The sequence below is a fragment of the Cebus imitator genome, unplaced genomic scaffold, assembly GCF_001604975.1.
Source record: "Cebus imitator isolate Cc_AM_T3 unplaced genomic scaffold, Cebus_imitator-1.0 Scaffold826, whole genome shotgun sequence".
NCBI lineage: Eukaryota > Metazoa > Chordata > Mammalia > Primates > Cebidae > Cebus > Cebus imitator.
In genome coordinates this window covers 440,227-456,818 of record NW_016108141.1, presented here as the reverse complement: position 1 = coordinate 456,818, position 16,592 = coordinate 440,227, and the positions used below count along the sequence as shown (strand labels likewise).

Here is a 16,592-nt window from a genome sequence, read left to right as displayed (position 1 = left end):
TACAGGCACGCACCATCATGCCCAGCTAATTTTTGTACTTTTAGTAGAGACGAGGTTTCACCTTGTTGACCAGGATGGTCTCGATCTCTTGACCTTGTGATCCACCCGCCTCGGTCTCCCAAAGTGCTGGGATTACAGGCTTGAGCCACCGCGCTCGGCTCAAACCCCAATTTCAATGCGGATAGAACATCTAACCCAAAGATCAACAAGGAAATACAGTTGGCCCTCTGTATCTAGGTGATATGGTTTGGCTGTGTGTCCCGAACCCAAATCTCATCTCAAATTGTACTCACAACATGTTGAGGGAGGAAGATGCTCAAGTCAGGTCTGGTGGGAGATGACTGGATCATATGGGTGGTTCCCCCATGCTGTCCTCGTGATAGTGAGTTCTCACAAGATCTGATGGCTTAAAAGTGCTTGAAAAGTCCACCCTCCCTGCCCACTGCTGCTGCCATGTAAGACATGCCTTGATTCCCCTTCACTTTCTTCCATGATTGTAAGTTTCCTGAGGCCTCGCCAGCTATGTGGAACTGTAAGTCAATTAAATCTCTTTCCATTATAAACTACCCAGTCTCAAGTAGTTCTTTACAGCAGTGTAAAAACAGACATTCTGTATGTATGGATTCAAGTGACCAGAGATTTTTTTAAATTTGGAAATTAAACAAAAAGCATGGTTGCATCTGTACTGAGCATATACAGATTTGTCATTATTCCCTAGATCATACAGTATAACAGCTATTTACATAGCAATTATATTATATTAAAGTATATAGGAGGATATACATAGATTATATGAAAATATTATACCATTTTATATAAAGGACTTGAGCATCTGTGGAGTTTGGTATTTGCAGGGGTTCTTGGAACCAATCCCCCATGGATACTGAGGGACAAAAGTATAAGATTTAGAACACTATATACAAACAAGACTTAACAAACATATAGTTGTTAGAGAATATTCCACCCAACAACCACTGAATATACATTTTTCTCAAGCACATGTGGAATATTTTCCAGGATAAATCATAGGCTAGGCCATAAAACAAGCCTGATAAGTTTTAAAAGACTGAAACTGTACAAGTTTTCTTGTCATTATGCTCTCCAAACACAATGGAATGAAACTGAAACTAGTAACAAGAAGTAATTTGCTAAACTCACAAATATGTGAAAATTAAGCAACAAAGTACTAAATAACCAATGGGTCAAACACAAAATAGCAAGCAAAATTAGAAAATACTTTGAGATGAATGAAAAGGAAGATACAATGTATCAAAACTTGTGGGATGCAGCTAAATCAGTGCTTAGAGGGAAATTTGTAGCTGTTAATGCCTACATTTTTTAAAGCTTTTTTTTTTTTTTTTTTTTTTNGGGAGTTGGGATATCCTGTGAGCAAAGAAGGAGATGGGGTGTGCTTTTTCCAGGTAGGGGCACAGGCAACTGTAGCAACTTTTTTTTTTAATTATTTTTGAAATTTTACTTTAAGTTCTGGGATACATGTACAGAATGTGCAGGTTTGTTACATAGGTATACATGTGCCATGGTGGTCTGCTGCACCTATCAACCTGTCAGCTAGAGGTTTTAAGCCCACATGCATTAGGTATTTGTTCTAATGCTCACCCTCCCCTTCCCCGCTACCCACCGACTGGCCCCAGTGTGTGATGTTCCCCTCCCTGTGTCCATGTGTTCTCACTGTTCAACTCCAACTTATGAGTGAGAATATGCAGTTTTTGGTTTTCTGTTTCTGTGTTGGTTTGCTGAGAATGATGGCTTCCGGCTTCATCCATGTTCCTGCAAAGGACATGAACTCATCCTATTTTATGGCTGCATAGTACTCCATGGTGTATGTGTGCCACAATTTCTTTATCCAGTCTATCATTGATGGGCATTTGGATTGGTTCCAAGTCCTGGCTATTGTAAATAGTGCTGCAAGAAACATACGTGTGCATGTGTCTTTATAACAGAATTATTTACATTCTTTGGGGGTATATACCCAGGAGTGGGATTGCTGGGTCAAATGGTATTTCTGGTTCTGGATCCTTGAGAAATCACAACACTGTATTCCACAATGGTTGAACTAATTTACACTCCCACCAACAGTGTAAAAGCATTCCTATTTCTCCACAGCCTCACCAGCATCTGTTGCTTCCTGACTTTTTAATGATCGCCATTCTGACTGGGATGAGATGGTATCTCATTGTGGTTTTGATTTGCATTTCCCTAATGACAAGTGATAATGAGCTTTTTTTCATGTTTGTTGGCCACATAAATGTCTTCTTTTGGTAAATGTCTGTTCATATCTTTTGCCCACTTTTTGATGGTGTTGTGTTCTTTTCCTGTAAATTTGTTTAAGTTCCTTGTAGATTCTGGATATTAGACCTTTGTCAAGTGGGTAGATTGCAAAAATGTTCTCCCATCCTGTAAGTTGCCTATTCACTCTGATGATAGTTTCTGGTGCTGTACAGAGCTCATTAATTAGATCTCATTTGTCAATTTTGGCTTTTATTGCAATTGCTTTCGGTGTTTGAGTCATGAAGTCTTTGGCCACGCCTATGTCCTGAATGGTATGCCTAGGTTTTCTTCTAGGGTTTTTATGGTTTGGGGTTTTACATTTAACTCTTTAATCCATCTTAATTTTTCTATGAGGTGTAAGGAAGAGGTCTAGTTTCTGTTTTCTGCATATGGCTAGCCAGTTTTCCCAGCACCATTTAATAAATAGGGAATCCTTTACCCATTGCTTGTTTTTGTCAGGTCTGTCAAAGATCAGATGGTTGTAGATGTGTGGTATTATTTCTGAGGTCTCTGCTCTGTTCCACTGGTCTATATATTTATGTTTTGGTACCAGTACCATGCTGTTTTGGTTACTGTAGCCTTGTAGTATAGCTTGAAGTCAGGTAGCATGATGCCTCCAGCTTTGTCCTTTTTGCTAAGGATTGTCCTGGTTATACAGGCTCTTTTTTGGTTCCTATGAAATTTAAAGTAGCTTTTTTCTAATTCTGCAAAGAAAGTCAATGGAAGCTTGATGGAAATAGCGCTGAATCTATAAGTTACTTTGGGCAGTATGGCCACTTTCACAATATTGAGTCTTCCTATCCATAAGCATAGAATTTTTTTCCATTTGTTTGTGTCTCCCTAATTTCCTTGAGCAGTGGTTTGTAGTTCTCTTTGAAGAGGTCCTTCATGTCCTTTGTAAGTTGTATTCCTAGGAATTTTATTCTCTTTGTAGCAATTGTGAATGGGAGTTCATTCATGATTTGGCTCTCTTCTTGTCTACTTTTGGTGTATAGGAATGCTTGTGATTTTTGCACATTGATTTTGTATCCTGAGACATTGCTGAAGTTGCTTATGAGCTTGAGTTTTAGGACTGAGACAACGGGGTTTTATAAATATACAATCATGTAATCTGCAAACAGATACAATTTGACTTCCTCTATTCCTATCTGAATACTCTTTCTCTTGCCTGACTGCCCTGGCCAGAACTTCCAATACTATGTTGAATATTTCCTTGTATTGGCCGGTTTTCAAAGGGAATGTTTCCAGCTTTTGCCTATTCAGTATGATATTGGCTATGGGTTTGTCATATATAGCTCTTATTATTTTGAGATATGTTCCATGAATATCTAGTTTATTGAGAATTTTTAACATGAAAGGATGTTGAATTTTACCAAAGGCCTTTTCTGCATCTACTGAAATAATCATGTGGGTTTTTGTCATAGGTTCTGTTTACGTTATGGATTACTTTTATTGACTTGTATATGTTGAACCAGCCTTGCAACCCAGGGATGATGCGGACTTGATCATGTCAAACAAGCTTTTTGACATGCTGCTGGATACAGTTTGTCAGCATTTTATTGAGGATTTTCACATTGATGTTCATCAGGGTTACTGGCCAGAAAGTTTCTTTTTTTGTTGTGTCTCTTGCCAGGTTTTGGTATCAGGATAATGTTGGCCTCACAAAATGAATTAGGGAGGAGTCTTTGTTTTTCTATTGTTTGGAATAGTTTCAGAAGAAACTGGTACCAGCTCCTCTTTATACCTCTAGTAGAATTCAGCTGTGAATCCATCTGGTCCTGGGCTTTTTTTTTTTTTTTGGTTATAGACTATTAATTACTGCCTCAATTTCAGATTCAACTTTTTCCTGGTTTAGTATTGGGAGGGAGTATGTGTCCAGGAATTTATCCATTTCTTCTAGATTTTCTAATTTGTGTAGAGGTATTTATAATATTCTCTGATCTTAGGTTTTATTTCTGTGGAATCAGTAGTAGTATCTCCTTTATCGCGCGTGTGTGTGTGTGTGTGTGTGTGTGTGTATTTGATTCTTCTCTCTTTTCTTCTTTATTCATCTAGCTAGCAGCCTATTTTGTTAATTTTTTTCAAAAAACCAACTTCTGGATTCATTGATTTTTTTGAAGGGTTTTCCATGTCTCTGTCTCCTTCAGTTTTGCTCTTAGTTATTTCTTGTCTTCTGCTAGCTTTTGAATTTGTTTGTTCCTACCTCTCAAGTTCTTTTAATTGTGATTTTAGGGTACTGATTTCAGATATTTCCAGCTTTCTAACATGGACATTTAGTGCTATAAATTTCCCTCTTACCACTGTTTTAGCTGTGTTCCAGAGATTCTGATACATCGTCTCTTTGTTCTCATTGGTTTCAAAGAACTTATTTCATCCTTAATTTCGTTATTTACCCAGGAGTCATTCAGGAGCAGGTTATTCAATTTCCATGTAGTTGTGCAGTTTTGAGTGAGTTTCTTAACCCTGAGCTCTAATTTGATTGCACTTTTGTCTGAAAGGCTGTTATGATATCCATTCTTTTGCATTTGATAAGGAGTGTTTTACTTCCAATTATATGGTCATTTTTAGAATAAGTGCTATATGGTACTGAGAAGAATGAGAAGAATTCAAGTCCTAAATATCCTTTAATTTTAAAGGATGCTAATTTTCTGTTTTTGCACTGGTTTTTCCTCATCTTTGTGGATTTATCTACCTTTGATGTTTTAGGCTGATGATCTTTGGGTGGGGTTTTTGTGGGGAGTTATTTTTTGTCAATGTTGTTATTGTTGCTTTCTGTTTGTTTTTCTTCTGTCAGACCCCTCTTCTGCAGGTCTGCTGCAGTTTGATGGAGGTCCACTCCAGACCCTGTTCGGCTGGGTATTACCAGTGGAGGCTGCAGAACAGCTAAGACTGCTGCCTGCTCCCTCTTCTGGAAGCTTCATGCCAGAGGGGCACTGGCCTGATGCCATCCGGAGCTCTCCTGTATGAGGTGTCTGTCAATCCCTTTTAAGAAGTCTCTCCCAGTCAGGAGGCATGGGGGTCAGGGACCCACTTGGGGAGGCAGTCTGTCCCTTAGCAGAGCTGGTGTGCTGTGCTGGGAGAATCCTCGTCAGGATCAGCTGCTCTCTTCAGAGCCAGGCGGGAAAGATTAAGTCCACTGAAGCTGCACCCACAGCTGCCCCTTCCCTCAGGTGGTCTGTCCCAGAAAGATCAGGGCTTTATCTGTAAGCCCCTGACTGGGGCTGCTGCATTTCCTTCAGAGATGCCCTGCATAGTGAGGAGGAATCTAAAGAAGCAGTTTGGCCTCAGCCACTTTGCTGCACTGTGGTGTTCCGCCCAGTCCAAACTTCCTGGTCTCCTTAGCACTGTCAGGGGAAAACTGCCTACTAAAGCCTCAGTAATGTCAGATGTCCCTTCCCCCTCCAAGCTTCATCATCCCAGGTCGACTCCACACTGCTGTGCTGGCTGTGAGAATGGCTCTTAGCTTGCTGGGCTCCATGGGACTGGGACTTGCTGAGTGAGACCACTTGGCTCCCTGGCTTCAGCCCCCTTTCCAAGGGTGTGAATGGTCCTGTCTCACTGGGATTCCAGGTGCCACTGAGGTACAAAAAAAACTCCTGCAGCTAGCTTGGTGCCTGCCCAAGCAGCTGCCCAGTTTTGTGCCTAAAACCCAGAACCCTGGTGGTGTAAGCTCATAAGGGAATCTCCTGATCTGCAGATTGCAAAAACTGTGGAAAAAGCATAGTACCCAGACTGGGTAGCACAGTAGGTAGCACAGTGTGCACAGTAGCACAGTTCCCTTGGCTGGGGAGGGAAGTCCCCTGGCTCCTTGCACTTCCTGGGTGAAGCAATGCTCTACCCTGCTTCTGCTCACTCTCCGTGGGTTGCACCCACTGCCTAACCAGTCCCAATGAGATAAACTGGGTATCTCAGGTGGAGATACGGAAATCACCCATCTTCTGCGTTGGTCTCACTGAGAGCTGCAGACTGGAGGAACAAATCAACAACCTAACCTTCTACCTTAAGACACTGGAGAAAACAAAAAAAACAAAAAACTAAACCCAAATCAAGCAGAAAGTAGAAAATAAAATATATAATAGAAATTAAAGAACTAGAGAATAAAAAAAGGCTTAAAAGCAATTCTTCACAAAATCTTCCAAAAAAACAAGCAAGAACACTTCCCAATTTATTCAATGAAAACAGTATTACCCTGATACCAAAAACAGACAAAACAACAGATCAGCATCTCTGATGAATACAGACACAAAATTCCCCAACAAAGTACTAGCAAATCAAATAGCACTATATATAAAAAAAATTATACACCATTACTGAGTGGAATTTATCCCAGAAATGCAAGGTTTGTTTAGCGTCCAAAAATCAATTAATACACCGTATCCATAGAATAAAGGAGAAAAAATCAGAAAGGAAAATAAAGACATTTTCAGACCAACAAAAGCTCAGAGAATAATGCCAAATTAAGTACAAGAAATAATAAAGGTTAAGTTTTTCAAACTGAAAAGAATGATCTTAGATAGAAGTACAGAATTGCAGAAAGGAGTGAAAAACACTAGAAAGAGTAAATCTAAATGAATATTTATTGTCACAAACAGCAATAGAATAAACTCTCTAGTGAGGCTTCAAAGTAGGAAGCACAAAATAAGTGACAATAATAATGAAAGGCAGGAGAGGGACAAAAGGAATTGTAAGGACCTTACATTTTTCAAGAAGTGGTAAAAATATTAAGGTAGACCACAGTAAAGCAAAGAGACATATTTAATCGTTAGAGTAATCATTTAAAAAAGAATGTACAACTAAAAAGCTAATGGAGAAGAAATAAAAATTACATATAAAGTTTGATTTATTCAAAAGAATATAAGAAGTATACAAAAAAAGAAGAAATAGATGAGACACACAGAAAATAGCAAGATGGCAGACTTAGTCTCAACTTTATCAATAATTGTGTTACATTTAAACAGACAAAGCACTCTGTGAGGAGTACCCAAATCCACCCTCACGTTCAATTATTTACTAGAAGGACTCACAGAACTCAGAAAAGCTCTTATACTCATAATTACATGGTTTATTAGGACAAAAGGAAACAATTACAAATCAGCAAAGGAAAATGCCACACAGGGTCCAAGAGAGACCTTGTGTGAACTTCCAGGTATCCTCTTCCAGTAGGGCCACCTGGACAGACCTTAATTCTTCCAGCCACCATTTGTGACAACATATGCAAAGTGTTGATGACCAGGAAGTTCACCTGAGCTTTAGTATCCAGGGTTTTTATTAATGGTTAGTACATAGACTTGGGGCACTCAGGTACCCTGACAGCTCCCCTCAGGGGTCAATCTGATACACTGTGGCCCAGGGACCCAGGCAAACAGAAATAAGCATTCACTTTAAATCACATTGTTAGCATAAACCCAAGGCCCCAGGTATACTCAAACACTGTTATCAGGCAGAATGTTCCAACAGCTTAGCGAGTACCTCCAAGGAGCTGGTCAAGGAGCTAGTCCTAAAGACCTCTGGAATATGCAGGATGTGGGCAGTGCAGGCCTGCTAGTTAACCCTTTACTGTACACACACTAAAAAAAATGACTGTCAGACTGAATAAAATAATTCAATTTATGTGAAGTTTATAAAACATTTCATACTTAAGGACTCAGAAACATGAGGTAGAATAAAGCCATATTCAGACACAAAAGGGCTCAATGTATTTGAGCGTGTACTTCAGCAAAACAAGGAATAAATGAATAAATATACATCTAGATAGGGAATTCAATAGATGGTGATTCCAATGTAAGAGAGTAAGAATGGGAAGTGCCAGGAAGATAGCTATTCAGCAGCCCTGGTAAGCAACCAATCCTGGCCTTAATGCTGGACAAATGACTGCACCTGGGGGTCAAGGGCAAGAATAGTAACCATTCTTGACAACTCACAACATCTTAGGGAGGTACAAGATAAGTGGAAGGCAATGTTCACAGCAGCTTAATGTGTGTTAACCAAAAAACAAAAACAACTCAAATGTCTGTTAACAGAATATGAATAAACAAATTATAGTATATTCAAACAATAGATTATTCAGATATAAAAAGCAATGAATTATTGATATACAACATAAACATATCTCAAAACAATTATGTTGAGTATAAGAAGCCAGACCAAAAAAGAATACATGCCCAATGATTCCATTCACATAAAACTCTAGAAAATATAATTTATAGTGACAGAAAGCAAATCAGTAATTGCTTCAAGACAGAAGTGGGAAGGAGTGAGAAAGGTGGGAAGGAGTAAAAGATTACGAAGAAAGAGAAAACTTTTGGGGGTGATGGATATGTTTGCTCTAGAATGTGGCAATGGTTTCACATATGTATACATATGTCAGAAAATATAAAATCACATACTTTTTGTTAACATATTATATGTTAATTACACCTCAATAAAGTTATTTCTTTAAAGAAGATAGATAAAAATATGGGGCTGAGACCAATCTGCCAGGGACCCAACCCTGTTCTGTTCCTTGCCGGCTGTGTGAATTTAACCTCTCTGTGCCTCAATTTCCTGGGCACCAATTATGCAGAGATATTGCCAAATTTCATAAATTCATTGTGACAGCACAGTGCCAGGCCTGCATCAAGCACAAATGACCAACATTAGCTGTGTGGCAGCACGAAGCACCAGGACTCTGCTCTGCTTAGTGTTTACATGCCCAGGTCTCCCACTACACAGGAAGAAACCCTTTCTAATTCATCTGTTTCCCCAAGACCCAGAATCAGCCTGGGATGCTCTGAGTGAATAACAGCAGGAATGAGAAACTTGGAAGAGAACATCTCTCCAACTGGTATCTCCGAGCAGCGATAGCAGAGCTGGCCAGCAAGCCCTGTGGGATATTATAAAATATATACTTGGTCTTCATCCCCGTGTCCTGGCATACAACTCCTAAAATCCTTGTAACCTCCAAACTGCTGTCTTTTCATAGGCTTATGTTGACTGACAGTTTTAGGACGAAGCTGGTCACTGGTAAGACCAAGTCATGATTAGAGGGTTGGGAGTCTCTGCCCCAACGTCCCAAACTCAGAGAAGGGGACCAGAGCTGAAGATTAAGTTGATCACCATGACCAATGGTTTAATCAATCATACCAACATCATAAGGCCTCTATAGAAACCTAAGAGTACAGGGTTCAGAGAGCTGATAGCTAAGTGCATAGGTTTCTAGAGGGTGATGCACCCAGTGAGAGCATGAAAGCGCCACACCCCTTCCCCCATACCTCAGCCTACACATTTCTTTGTCTTTATCCTTTATAATAAATTAGTAAATGTTTTTTCTGAGACATGGTCTCACTCTGTCACCCAGGCTGGAGAGCAGTGGCGTGATCTTAGCTCATTGCAACCTCTGCCTCCTGTGTTCAAATGATTCTCATGCCTCATCCTTCCAAGTAGCTAGGACTACAGCTGCACACCACCATGCCTGGCTAATTTTTGTATTTTTTGGTAGAGATGGGGTTTCACCATATTGGCCAGGCTGGTCTCAAACTCCTGACCTCAAGTGATCTGCCTACCTTGGCCTCCCAAAGTGCTGGGATTACAAGGATGAGCCACCACACCCAGCCTAAACTGGTAAATCTAAGTGTCTCTCTGAGTTTTGTGAGCTGCTCCGGGAAATTAACAGAACCCAAAGTGAGGGTCATGGGAACCCCAACTTGAATCCAGTTGGTCAGAAGTTTGGAAAGCCCGGACTTATAACTAGTGTCTTGAGGGGAGTCTCAGAGACTGAGCCCTCAGCCTCTGGAATTTGAGTCTATCTCCAAGAAGAGAGCACCAGAATTGAATTGAATTACAGCTGCTTAGTGCGTGGGAAAAACTCTCCATACATTTGGTCATGAAATCTTTGTTGATTGTTGTTGTGGTGTCAGAGAAGAGGAAAAATGTAGTTGGCGTTTTTCCCAAACAGCCTAAGGAGTGGGTGACATGGAAATGAAGGGACTGGGAGCCAGCTGCCAGGGAAGGACACCTGAGCTCTTTTTTATGGCTGAAAGAACATTTTCTAGGGTAAATAAAACACAAACCTACTGATGGACAGATAACAGAGGCAAGTAACAGCAAGAAAAGAGGAAAATTTTGATAGAAAAAAACCGGAGGAAAGCAAAGGCCTGAGGATAACAAGAAATTTGTCTGGAGCTTGCAAAGAAGGGATTTGTGATTACTCACCTATCACAGAAGCAGAGAGTGGGGGCAGACTCACCTTCTCTCTTGTGCCTCCAGCTCCAGCTCCCCTGCGTTCTCAGGGTGTGTGTGGTCCATGGTTCGTCCCCCTGCTCCAGCCTAGAGATGACATCAGGTTTGGAAGCTTGAAGTCCTGCTCCAGAGAAGGGAAACAAGACCTGAAAATTCATCCCAGGTAGAGAGCAAGATGTACCTGCATTCCAAGTCTGTGTGCTGGTTGTGACCCTCCCTGCTACCTGGTCTTTAACCGTGGAGAAAGACACAGGCCTCTGCCTGGGCTGAAAAAAGGTCAAAACCAGCTTTTCAGGGGGATGAGGGGCATAGACAGGACAGAGCTGGGGCCTGAACACACCACGGGAGAGGACTCACAGTAGGAGGTGTTGATGCCCAGCAGAAAGGCTAAAGGGAAGAGCACATTCCAGTGAAAGGAAAGCAGGGCTCTGAAACTGAACAGATCCAAATCCCAGATCTGCCACCAAAAGGCTGTGTAAACATGCCACCAAAAGGCTGTGTAAACATAAGAAAGTGACAGCATTTGTTAGCCTCACATTCATTTATAAACTGTGTATCCTACCACCAACCTTCAAGATGCATAAAGATTAATTTTTTAATTTATAATTAATTTACAAATTATAAATATATATAATTATAAATTATAATTAATTTATGTTATAATTTCTATTAACATTTAATGCATTTATCTTTATGCAAGAGGATAGAAATGTAGTAGGTGTACAGTGAATAATATTCTCCCTCCATAAATAAGGGAGAGTTGACTGTCTCATGCCTGGAATTCCAAAACTTTGGGAGGCCAAGGTGGGAGGATTAGAGTTGAGATCAACCTGGGAAACATAGAGAGACTCTGTCTTTAAAAAATAAAATAAGACAGGCATGGTGGCCCACTACTGTAGTCCCAGGTACTTGAGAGGCTGAGGTGGGAGGATCTCTTCAACCACAGATGTCAAGGTTACAGTGAGCTATGATCCCGCCACTGCACTCCAGGATGGGCAACAGAGTGAGACACTGCTTATCAAAAACAAAAACAAATCAGGGAGAGTCCCAGTACCACCTGGCCTCTTCTCTGTGCAGACCAGACCTGCATGGTACCAGGGTCAAGATGTCTGGTCTTTGGGCGCAGGGAATGAGGAGCCTTTGAGCCCCAAGCTTGAGCCTCAAGGTTGTTTGAGCAGGAAGCCCAGAAGCTGAGCCCCAGGGAGGGAACTTACCTAGTGACACTAGGTTCCCATAGGTCTCCAGCATCACATCCCTGTAGAGGCCCCTCTGAGCAGGGATCAGACAGTCCCACTCCTCCTGGGAGAGGAGCACGGCCACGTCCTCAAAGGAAACCATGATGTGGAATGACAAGATCTTGCCGCAGCCCTGAGGTCAGGATCTGGAGGGAGAAGGCATTAGGCTCAGGACTGGTAAAATCCCTCTGGGAACATGTACCTGTCTTCCTCACTAAAGTTAGCTCTTTAAGGCAGACACTATATTGGCTCATCTTGGTGTGCCCCAATCCTCACCTCTACTGTACCTGGTCCAGGGACAGGAAAACACAGTGAGAAGCATGTTTCAGGGACTTCAATTCAGGAACTGAGGACATTGGTGGAGACAGGGAGCTGTCTGCCCTCTGGGACTAGCTCCTCATAGAGAGACTCCTGTAGAGAAAAGGCTGAGGTCACATGGAAGAGTCTCCATGAGTACCATTCACCTGGCGCCCACCAGGAAGGAGCTGTTTGACAGCTATCACTAGGTCTCTGAGCTTGTCCTGAGGTGGTGGGCAGAGCCACAGGGAGACGAGTGTGATGGAGCCTGAACAGCCTTCTGCTCCCCACAGCTGCTCTGAGACTTCTACGCCCAGACGTTCTGTGGTAGCAGAGACCCAATTGTGAGTTGCCTGAACACCCCAGGAAAGGTGGATGAACTAAGCAGCCAGTGGCCTCTGAGACCATATCCCCTCCCCACTTCCCTGCCATGCCTCTCGATGTCTCAAGAGAGGCCTTTCTGAGGCCCCTGGTATGACAGCATCCCGAGGCCACCATGCGAAAGCCAGGACGCTGGCAGTGGACTTGGCCAGAAGAGACAATGGACTGCATTTCCCAGGTCCACATACAAGGTCCTGGGCAGAGAGCAAACAGCTGAGAACAGCAGACCAGGCTCTTGCGCTGAGGCAGTGAATGAACGGAGAAGTCAACACATATGTGTGACCCACAAACACAATGCCCAGGTGGTGTCAGGTGACAAGAAAGGATACAAAGAATGAATGAAGCAGCATGAAGGTAGCAACTGGTAGTAGAAGATATTTTACAGAGGGTGGCCAGGGAAGACACCTCTGATAAAGTAACAACAAATCAGAGATCTGGGTGGAATGAGGGCAGGCACCATATGGATATCAGGGAGGGAACTCCCAGGCAGAGGAAGCCTAAGTGCAAAGGTTCTGAGGTGCAAGCACATCTGATGTGTTCAAGGAAGGGCAAGGAAGCCAGGGGGGCTGAAACAGTAGGGGAGGGTGAAAGGGGTGGATACCCTCTGGGGTGGGTACCTTGTATGCCATAGGGCTATGTATGGCTTTTATTCTGAATGGATGGGAAGTGCCTGGAAGGTCTGGGTACAGTGCTCCGACCTCAGATGTGATCTCTACAGTTGCTACTTCAAGGGTGCTTTGAACAGACTATGGGGTGGGGGTGAGGAACAAAAACAGGAAACCAGTCAGAAGGTTCTAGCAACAATCCAGCTAGAGATGAATGTCTTGGACCAGACTGGTGGTGGCAGAAGTGACAAAAAGCAGTCAGATTATGGATACATTTCAAAGGTACAATCAATAGGATTTGCCTAGGAATTTCATGTAGGATGAGACACCAAGATTTTTGGCCTGAGCAACTGAAATGATAAAATTTCCATATGCTCAAAAGAGTAAGACTGCAGAAGTATTAAATATAAAAGCTGTCTTGTATATGTAATGTTTAAGATACCTATTACATTTATAAATGGAAAATTAGGGCATTTGGAAATACAAGTTGAAAATTCAGGAGAGAGGTTGGGCTGTCAGTACACTGCTGACATCTAAATCAGATCTGGTTTTATTTTAGTACTGACATATGTCACTCTCAGAAAAGCCTTCCCATTTGTCCTCTGCATAAACCTCCCCACAGCCCTCTGCAGATAAACAAATTCCTTAGTTTAGTTCAGGAGGAAATGTGCCCTTTTCCCTCAGCCCTGGTGACCACAAGGCCCAGTTCTCGTCACCAAGATGTTAAGGGAAGTTTGCCAAGAGGCATCTGAAAGGAAGTAAGGGGAAACACCCCTGTCTGGAGTGACCGCAAAGGAAAGCTAAGAGAACCTTGGAGACACATTCTAGAGCCCTGGCATTTCATAACAAACTCTGGAACAAACGCTGTCTGTCTTATCTTCATCATTTAAGCCTCTGTTGGCCAGATTTTCTGACTCGGCGCTGAACCTAAGCTTATTGATGTCTTCATAGTCTCCAGCTGAGGCACGCCTTGGCCAGAGGCAGCCTTCCAGTCCTCAGACATGGATTGCCTTCGACTGGCCCCTGATGCTTATGCCCTTCGTGAATCACGAGTGGTACCTTTACGTACTCTGCCTTCACTCCTAGACTCAGGTAGCACCGCTGTTAGGCACATGGGCTCTGGACTCGAATAAGACTGAGCTCTAACCTTGGATCCACCACTTAATAATGCAGAGGTGTCAGGTAAGTGACTTGAGTTTTTCCACAGACCGTAAAATAAAACTGACACTACTCACCTTAAGTGACTATTCTGAGAGTTAAATGAGAATATGTATAAAGTGCTCAACACAGTATTAGCAAACTGCAAACAATACTAAGTCTTAATTGTCTTAATCAGTAAGTCGGCATTTACCAAGTGCCTGCTGAATAACTGAGTGTTGGGCTTGTTCCAGCATCATCTCCTGCCTGTTCCCTCTCCTTCCCCCCAACACAGGCTCCTTCACACCACAGCTCTCCCACAGCTCTACCCTTTCCCTTAATCCATTCTCGCTAAATGAAATGCACTTTTCTCTCTTCTGGAAAATAAAAAGCACAATTCCGCTCATCCTCTGACATTTCCAAACTCTCTTCCTCCGTGAGGCCCTTTTTATCCATCTGGCTTCCTTGCCTCAGTGTTGCTCGGGATGGTGGACCACAGCCCGCGGACCTGCACACTCCGCCGCCTCCGCGGGTGCCTCACGCCACCCTCGCCCTGCCCGCCCCTCGGTCAACACAAAGCGGGCGCTCAACACTCCGCGGCCGCCCTCGGCGCGTCCTCCCCGGGTCACTGAAGCCGCGGGGTGCGTCCTTCAGCCCCTGAGCCCCGGCACCGTCTCTGCCCGCACCAGGCGCCCTCTCCCGGGACTCACTCAGCTCCAACGCGCGAAGGGAAGGAGCAAAAACGCTAAATCCCGCGCCGCAAAAACCTAAACCCAATGGATCGGAAATGCCTAATCTGAACTTCCGCCCTGCCCCTCAGCTCACCAGTCAATCAAAGCACAGGTTTCATGAGTCCGCTCTAGGCTGCTCAGAGCACTCTGTGCCCCGGCAGTTCCGTTCTTTCCCGGTGCGTCCGTACAAGCCCTCCGGCGGAATCTGCGGGCAGGAGGGCGCAGGCGCAGAGGGTCGCCGGCGGCGTGCAGTGGTGAAGGACAGACAGGACCCAACACCGAGCATCCCTGCGGACGCTTCTCGGCCGGGAGCTGTTTTCTGGACTCTGGGCCCGGCCGTTCCTGACCTAGGACGTCTCGCCGCGCACTGTCCCCCTCTCTCGGGCGCCTTTCCCTCACCTCCAAGTAGTAACCAAGCTCAGAATACAGCTCGCGCCCACTGTGCACCTAGCACTTCTCACTTGCAGTCTTCTGACCTTACCTCCTTCTAGAGAAGGCTGCTGCCATCGCTTAACTGGGGAAGCCGAGGTACAGGGCGGTTTCAGACCTGTTCCGGTGGAGATGGAATTCGAGAACCAACCGCTTGGTGCCAACATGCGCGTGCGGAACAGGCGGCGGGCGGGGGTGAAGCGGCGGGAGGGGAGAGGCCAGGTACCACGCGGGCCGGTGAGGAGCACGGGCCAGGAGGGAGGACTCACCAAAATCGAAAGGAAAGCAGCCGGTCTTCAGCGGGACAGTGGGAGCATTGAGATATCAGGGAATGAGGCGGGCGGGCAGATCAAGAGGTCAGGATTGAGGTGCGTCGCTCTGCTCCGGGCGTGCGGGCGTCGGCCGCGGTCTCTGCGCTGGGATGAGCCGGGCTCCCGGTGGAAGCGACGGAACCCAGCCGCAGCAGCCATGGCCAGTACAATGGTAGCAGTTGGACTGACCATTGCAGCTGCAGGATTTGCAGGCCGTTATGTTTTGCAAGCCATGAAGCATATGGAGCCTCAGGTAAAGCAAGTTTTTCAAAGTCTACCAAAATCTGCCTTCAGTGGTGGCTATTACAGAGGTGGGTTTGAACCCAAAATGACAAAACGGGAAGCAGCATTAATACTAGGTGTAAGCCCTACTGCCAATAAAGGGAAAATAAGAGATGCTCAACGACGAATTATGCTTTTAAATCATCCTGACAAAGGAGCATCTCCTTATATAGCAGCCAAAATCAATGAAGCTAAAGATCTACTAGGTCAAGCTAAAAAATGAAGTAAATGTATCATGAATTTTAAGTACATATTACTTTATGTATATGAGTACTAACTTTTTGTAATAAAATGCCTCAGAGTTACAGTTTAAAAAAAAAAAAAAAAAAAGGTCAGGATTTCGAGACCATCCTGGCCAACACGGTGAAACCCCATCTCTACTAAAAATACAAAAATTAGCCAATTGTGGTGTGGTGCTCCTGTAGTCCCAGCTACTCGGGAGCCTGAGGTAGGAGAATCACTTGAACCAGAAGGCAGAGGTTGCACTGAGCCGAGATCACGCCATTGCACTCCAGCCTGGGCGACAGAGCGAAATGTGAGACTCCGTTAGAAAAAAAAAAAGGGCCGGGCGCAATGGCTCACGCCTGTAATCCCAGCACTTTGGGAGGCCGAGGCGGGTGGATCACGAGGTCAAGAGATCGAGACCATCCTGGTCAACACGGTGAAACCCCGTCTCTA

General features: G+C 43.9%; 3 protein-coding genes across 5 annotated transcripts in view; 1 reads left to right on the top strand and 2 right to left on the bottom strand.

Moving 5' to 3' along the window:
• The window catches only part of LOC108297682 (zinc finger protein 252-like), a 30,503-nt gene extending 15,201 nt beyond the window's left edge, over positions 1 to 15,302 (bottom strand). The window contains exons 1-5 of one of the 3 annotated variants that reach the window (XM_037735492.1): positions 14,987 to 15,302; positions 14,260 to 14,538; positions 12,018 to 12,152; positions 11,721 to 11,887; positions 10,514 to 10,627 (exon numbers count right to left, since the gene is read on the bottom strand). In XM_037735492.1, coding sequence (XP_037591420.1) covers positions 10,514 to 10,627; positions 11,721 to 11,844 — 238 coding nt within the window. In that variant the 5' untranslated portion in view covers positions 11,845 to 11,887; positions 12,018 to 12,152; positions 14,260 to 14,538; positions 14,987 to 15,302. The other 2 variants (XM_017520372.2, XM_037735493.1) reach the window with 2 other exon arrangements.
• The window catches only part of ZNF16 (zinc finger protein 16), a 103,321-nt gene extending 87,750 nt beyond the window's left edge, over positions 1 to 15,571 (bottom strand). Inside the window, exon 1 of the mRNA XM_037735494.1 lies at positions 15,374 to 15,571. The gene's annotated coding sequence lies outside the window, so the exon portion shown is untranslated. The remainder of the gene's footprint in view (positions 1 to 15,373) is intronic.
• Positions 15,572 to 15,676: 105 nt separating this feature from the next.
• LOC108297683 (mitochondrial import inner membrane translocase subunit TIM14-like) lies at positions 15,677 to 16,237 on the top strand. The gene has a single exon (XM_037735496.1). The coding sequence runs from the start codon at positions 15,790 to 15,792 to the stop codon at positions 16,135 to 16,137; it is 348 nt and encodes a 115-aa protein (XP_037591424.1). The 5' UTR covers positions 15,677 to 15,789; the 3' UTR covers positions 16,138 to 16,237.
• Positions 16,238 to 16,592: the final 355 nt, after the last annotated feature.

Excerpts from the sequence above, each read along its gene's own strand:
- LOC108297683 (XM_037735496.1), top strand. The coding sequence starts at position 15,790 with ATGGCCAGTACAATGGTAGCAGTTGGACTGACCATTGCAGCTGCAGGA.